General features: G+C 44.4%; 1 protein-coding gene across 1 annotated transcript in view; it reads left to right on the top strand.

The window, feature by feature from the left end:
• The window catches only part of Slc10a6 (solute carrier family 10 member 6), a 24,294-nt gene extending 17,783 nt beyond the window's left edge, over window positions 1-6,511 (top strand). Inside the window, exons 4-6 of the mRNA XM_021211245.1 lie at window positions 415-587; window positions 4,215-4,372; window positions 5,472-6,511. Coding sequence (XP_021066904.1) covers window positions 415-587; window positions 4,215-4,372; window positions 5,472-5,677 — 537 coding nt within the window. The 3' untranslated portion in view covers window positions 5,678-6,511. The remainder of the gene's footprint in view (window positions 1-414; window positions 588-4,214; window positions 4,373-5,471) is intronic.
• The last annotated feature ends 259 nt before the right edge of the window (window positions 6,512-6,770 follow it).

Below are 6,770 nucleotides of genomic sequence, written 5' to 3'. Positions count from 1 at the left end.
CCTGGCTGTCCTGGAACTCACTTTGTAGACCAGGCTGGCCTCGAACTCAGAAATCCGCCTGCCTCTGCCTCCTGAGTGCTGGGATTAAAGGCCTGCGCTACCACGTCCAGCTTGCTCCTGGTTGTTAATCTACTTCATCCTAGTTATGCCTGCACAGCAAGAGCATAGCCTGGGTATTATATAGGATACAGCATTTACTATATCTGAGTTCAGGTACTCGCTTGGCATTGTGGAACACATTCACTGTGCACAAGAGAAGGAAGGCGACTTTAACAGGAAATTGGGTGTGACAGCCCCAGAGATCTTCTCTGATTTCTGATGGTCAAACCTTTTACACTGTGCTGAGCTCAGCATCATGGCGGGAAGAGCCCTGACGTTGCTCACAGGTTCTTACTGTGTTGCTTTGCTGCTTAGGTCGGAGCCATTCTGGGTGGCATGCTCCTCCTGGTGGTGGCAGTTACCGGCATGGTCCTAGCAAAGGGCTGGAACACAGATGCCACTCTACTGGTCATCAGCTGCATTTTCCCCTTGATCGGCCATGTCACGGGCTTCCTGCTGGCATTCCTCACCCACCAATCTTGGCAAAGGTACAGTCACATAACCTATAAGATGTGAATGTGTGAGTGTGTGCATGTATATGTGAGTGCATGCATGTGTGAGTGTGTGCGTGTGTGTGCATGTCTGTGTGTGAGTGTGTGTGTACATGAGTGTGTATGTATATGTACGTCTGTATGTGAGCTTGTGAGTGTGCATGTGCATGTGCTTATATGTGTATTCATGAGTGTGTGTGTGTGTGTGTGTGTGTGTGTACATGTGCATGTCTGGGCCTCAAATTTTCAGACCTGTGTATGTGAGACACAAAGTCTATCTCTTTTACTCACACCCAGCTCCATAAGCATTTCTGAGGCAGGCGAACTGGCCACACTGCAGAGGCAGGCTTCGCTGGTGGTGTGGTAATCTTTCATGCAGAGAAAGACCACATGGATGGGGTTTGTCCTAGTGAAAGCCACCATGGCTGTGATGAAACACCTTGAACCAAAAGCGGCTTGGGGAGGAAAGGGTTTGCTCAGCCTACACTCTCACACTGCTGTTCATCATCCAAGGGAGGTAGGATTGAAAAAACTCAAGGCTGGAACCTGAGGCTGGAGCTGATGCAGAGGCTGTGGAGGGGTGCTGCTTACTGGCTTGCTCATCATGGCTTGCTTAGCTTGCTTTCCTTTAGAACCAGGACCACCTGCACAGGGGTGGCACCACCCACAATGGGCTGGGCCCTCCCCTGTCAATCAACAATTTAAAAAATGCCACATAGGCTTGCCTATAGCCAGATCTTTTGAAGGCAGTTTTTTTTTAATGGTAATTATTTATTTTATGTATGTAAATACACTGTAGCTGTCTTCAGACACATCAGCAGGGGGCATCAGATCCCATTATAGATGGCTGTGAGACACCATGTAGTTGCTGGGAATTGAACTCAGGACCTCTGGAAGAGCAGTCAGTGCTCTTAACCACTGAGCCATCGGCTGCAGTTTTGTTTCTTTTCTTTTCTTTTCTTTTCTTTCTCTTTCTCTTTCTTTCTTTCTTTCTTTTTTTGAAACAGGGTTTCTCTGTATAGCCCTGGCTGTCCTGGAACTCACTTTGTAGACCAGGCTGGCCTCGAACTTAGAAATCCGCCTGCCTCTCCCTCCCAAGTGCTGGGATTAAAGGGGTGCACCACCATGCCTAGTGGCTGCAGTTTCTTAATTGAGGTTTCCTCAGTTAAGTTCCTTCAAACAACTCTAGCTTGTCTCAGGTTGATATAAAACTAATCACCACAGAGTTGTAATTTATGAAGTTAGAATTAGGGCTTTAGTATGTCTTGCTGGTCTCTGAACAGTAAAGGACAGTCAACCCTACCCTGCCAGACCTCGTCTCAACTATGAAACAGAGAAGGGTGGTATGGGAATTCCAAACAGGAGGAGTGAACTTGTTCAATATAGAGACAGTTGTAGGGTAAGTTTTAAAGAGATTAAATCTTTATTGATTATGCTGGATTTTAAATTACTGTTTATGAATAATACTAATTAGGAATTTGTCTTATTATCATTTGGATTGGGACATACACATATAAACATTGTGAAATATTAAAGCTGGTAAGAGCCCATGTTGGCATGCATACTATGACATGATGCAACCCTATGCTAATGAGGAGTGCTGACAGCTGGCAGAAGCTTTCCAAAAGGCGATGTGTGTTGTACATGTTTGTGGTTATTAATTCAGTACTTTAACTCTGGTTGAGAACAGGGTCTTGCTATGTAGCTCTGGTGGCCTTGAACTCTGTCCACCTAAAGATGTGTGTCACCACACTCTGCAGTAATCTGTTCTAAACCTAGCTCTATCAGGCATACATGTGATTGCTGATATGATAAGATGTTAATTGCAGTGCCCATTATAAAGGCAAAAATGGAAATGATTTAAATATATCTAACAATAGGGACATGTTTATTTATGAAGCATGCCTGTGATGGTATGAAGCATCAAATCTCAATGACACCAGGATGACACTCCAGAGCTAAACTTGTTTTAAAATTTTAATTTCTATTTGGGAGGTGGAAAGCAAAAAGAATATGGAAAAATATTGGAAGAAATTGCAATTTTGAGCAGGGAAGTTAAAGACGATTTCAATTCTCTCATATTTCCTGAGAATGTTTTTCATTTCTCAGTAAGTGGATTTACTTTTAAATCAGGAGAGGAATTACAGGAAAGTCGCTAGGCTGGGAAGGGTTAGGTCGCTCTTGAGCTGTTCCCATTCCATCCGGGAACTCAGAGGGTTTCACAAACACTGGGTGAGGCCCCAACTCATCTATCCTGCTTTCTTCTTGTTGCAACCTGACAGACAGCTATGATTACTCCACTGATGAGCAAGCCCTTCAGGGAGGATTAGGAACGCAATCAAGATCCTAGAGCTAGAAAGTGGTAGAGTTTGAATTTGAACCTGGGCTGGTTTCCAGGTCAGGGGCATAGACTGAATGATGGAAGCTGATGACCAGGTCTGCAGAGGAAGGAAGAACTCTTATGACAAAGTGTTTGTTGTCAGTGGTCTGGCCTTTCTCACATCTTATAGCCAGGCAAGGATGAAGCCAGAGGTAATTGCATTTGCTTTTCAAAATGGTCCAGGTGAGCTGCAACTTTGTAGCTTTATGATGCTGAGTGGAACTCCGAGGGAAGTGTACTTTGCATGAAGGTAAGAGATATATAGTATGGTGATATATATGATATATAGTATGGTGATACATATGATATATAATATGGTGATATATATGATATATAGTATGGTGATATATATGATATATAATATGGTGATATATATGATATATAGTATGGTGCCGATCTTTCCACTCAAAAATTTTCTACCCTCACATTGAACACCCTGTGGCCTCCATGTGGAATCCCAGCTCCAGTCAAACAAAGCATCTTTAACCTTTCATTTCCTGTATGCTGGCTGCGAGCGCCTTATAAATTGGAGACAAATGGAGTTGCTTGACCCACCCTCCATGCTCCTGCTTTTAGTTCCTTTATCTCTCTCTTTTTTTTTCCATTTTCAAGTAAGATTCATTCCATTTACTGCAATCCAAAACAAAACAAAAAAAAGATGTAAAAAAAAAAGTAGAAATGAGAGAAATGTGTTGTTGAACTCCTCACCAAAAGCACCCTTTTCTGACATTTGTTTTTCATGTAGAGTTTTTGGTGCTTTGTAGTGTGTTCAGTTTCCGGCCTCTGACTTAGTTTCCCATGTCTCCTCCAGTCCTCTGCATTCGGACTGGCTTGTAGTGCAAGAAGTGCCTCCTCAGGGGGCCACACTTACACTGTATCTGCAGCTTTTCCTTCTGCCTCTCCCCGATGTGTATCACCTCTTCCTGTTCTGTTGCTTCAGTCTCTGCACAGCTTTCTGGAGTCACTTTTGTCCCTCAGCTGAGTTTCTGTAGCATCTTCTGGGCCTAATCATTGGTGGGCATTGTTTTCTGGTGAGTGTGTTACCCTTCTAACCAGAGTTCTTGGTCAGGGTTTTTGTGATCCTGTTCCTCAGGGCATCCTTGCCATATTCACAGGAGGACCCCACTACTGTCAAGGAACACATCCTTTTAGTTGCCTGAGCTTGTTTTTGTCCTTATTCAAAGGGAATGCGCAAGCATGGTTCCCTTTGCTACTTTGTAACTCTTGAATCCTTTCTCCACCAGGTGCAGGACGATTTCCATAGAGACTGGCGCTCAGAACATCCAGCTGTGCATAGCCATGCTGCAGCTGTCCTTCTCTGCTGAGTACCTGGTCCAGCTGCTAAACTTCGCATTGGCCTATGGACTCTTCCAAGTGCTGCATGGGCTGCTCATTGTCGCAGGTGCATGAATTCCCTCTGCACACCAGTTAACTGACTTATTAACAGCTTCAAGCCAGCTTTTTGGTACTGCTCTTGTGATATATTTTTAGCCTGATACTTTGGGGGACCATAACATATAAAGCCAGGGTACTTCGATTCAGTGGGTGTTTCACAGAAAATACTTTAAAAGCCATTTGGGTGAGATTTTATAAGGGAAACATGTCACTGCACAAAACCATCAAAAGAGCTTTTATGTCGTGTCTTTCTCAGGGCCTTGAACTTTGCTTTCCCAAATGCTCAGTTGCTTCTGTGCTGCAGACACTAAAACTGGAGCTGAATGGCTTTCAAGTATTTTTCAAATACAAAAAATGTACAGAAGTGTAGACACGGTGAGATTTTATGCACGTATATGTCCAAAACATGTTACTCTCCTATCTGCATTATATGAGGGTAAATCCTTATGTATGGAAGGTACACTGCAAGAAGGTATGGATACACACATTTACACATACTTTTATTTACTTTGACCTTGGAATACACTCTGAGTAATGTTAGTGATTACTTACAAAATTGATTATACACTGTGTATTTTTCTGTTGCTGTGATAAAATGCAGTGCTCAAAAGCAACTTATAGAAGAAAGATCTTATTTTGTTCTACAGTTTTGGACACACACACACACACACACACACACACAGATTTATTTATTTATTTTATTTATATGAGTACACTGTAGCTGTCTTCAGACACTCCAGAAGAGGGAGTCAGATCTTGTTAAGGATGGTTGTGAGCCACCATGTGGTTGCTGGGAATTGAACTCAGAACCAGTGGAAGAGCACTCAGTGTTCTTAACTGCTGAGCCATCTCTCCAGCCCCTCTTTATTTCTTCCTTGACCAAGTTATCATTGAGTAGAGTGTTGTTCAGCTTGTGTGTGTATTTGTGCTTTCCGTTGTTTTGGTTGGTATTTAAGACCAGCCTCAGTCTGTACCCCACATGCGTTCATTTTGCTGATTTATCTTCTCCTTTCCTTCGCCTGTCCCTGGAGTATGGATGAACGTGCAGGATCCCTCAATTGTGCCTCTGCTAAAGTGATTTTAATGCTGTTTGTTTTTATGCCCAGCATATCAGGCATACAAGAGGAGGCAGAAGAGTAAATGCAAGAGACAGCACCCAGATTGCCCAGACGTCTGCTATGAGAAGCAGCCCCGAGAGACCAGAGCTTTCTTGGATAAAGGGGACGAGGCTGCCGTAACTCTGGGGCCAGTGCAGCGGGAGCAGCACCACAGGGCTGCTGAGCTGACTAGCCACATTCCTTCATGCGAATAGTGGTAGGCACGGACCAACTTGGCCCTCCATCCTCCTCCGTGGCCAGTGAAGACTATGTGCCGTTGGCAGAAAGCAGCAGGCATCTCCCCACAAAGCTGTCCTCCCGTTGTGGAATGTAATCCAAGAGAGAGAACACCATGCAGAGGACACATCACTCGCACTGCAGGACAGAGCGTCCACGGGCTTCTTGACTTCAGGCAGGTGCTCTGGAGAACTAGAAGAGAAGATTAGCTTTGGTGGTGTAGTGCTTATTCTTAAGGAATCAAGCATTGTTTAATTTTGATTATGTGTATAATGCAAGCAGGCTAGTTCTTTTCTCGAGAGGGGCAGGTGCCTAGAATCTCCAAACTCTAGATATACAGGCTTGCCCTCATCTCCCAAACAACCGAGACACACGTTCATCCATTCAAGTACGCTGAGCGCCAAATCACCCGAAAAGCCCGTGGCTTGTTTCCTGTTTGTTTTGATAGCTGATCAGTGATTGATTTTCTCAGAACATCTTCACACACTCGTGTTTCCTACCTCATTCTTTACAACAGTGGCTGCGTCCAACTGTTGTGTAATATAGGACTGTAATTTATTGAAGGCATCTTTGTAAGTATTTAGGCATCTTCCAGTGCAGGGCTGCTGCGAACCCCTGGCCCTGACCCCATGTCTCCCCGTAGGCTTCCTGCAGCTCCAGTGGGCAGGCCCACAGCTCCTCAGAATCCCAGACAGACGGCTCCGTCTCAGATGGGCTTTGTCATTCACTCCTGCCAGTCCTAAGAACTGATTTCTCATGATTTTGACTTTCGAGAACATCTCATTAAAATTATGATCTCAAAATTAGCAACCAGAACCCATTCGTGTTCATTGACTTCTCTGTGTGTCTGTCCCGCCTTGTTTGTTTTTCTGTGATAGTTTTCTGTTGCCTTTTTTGAAGACAGAATTTCACAGCATAATCCCAGGGTGACTTTACGCTTTCAAAAATCCTCCTGCCTCAGCGTCTCTGGTCCTCCCACGTGCCGTGTGGTGTGAGGCACTGTCGCTTTGCTCTTCCTTTGGAGTTGACCATACCCCGGTCCTGGATACTGACACCGCTCTCTCAGCTTTT

Source organism: Mus pahari, chromosome 13 (genome assembly GCF_900095145.1).
Source record: "Mus pahari chromosome 13, PAHARI_EIJ_v1.1, whole genome shotgun sequence".
Lineage (NCBI taxonomy): Eukaryota > Metazoa > Chordata > Mammalia > Rodentia > Muridae > Mus > Mus pahari.
This window is presented reverse-complemented; position numbering and strand designations above follow the sequence as displayed.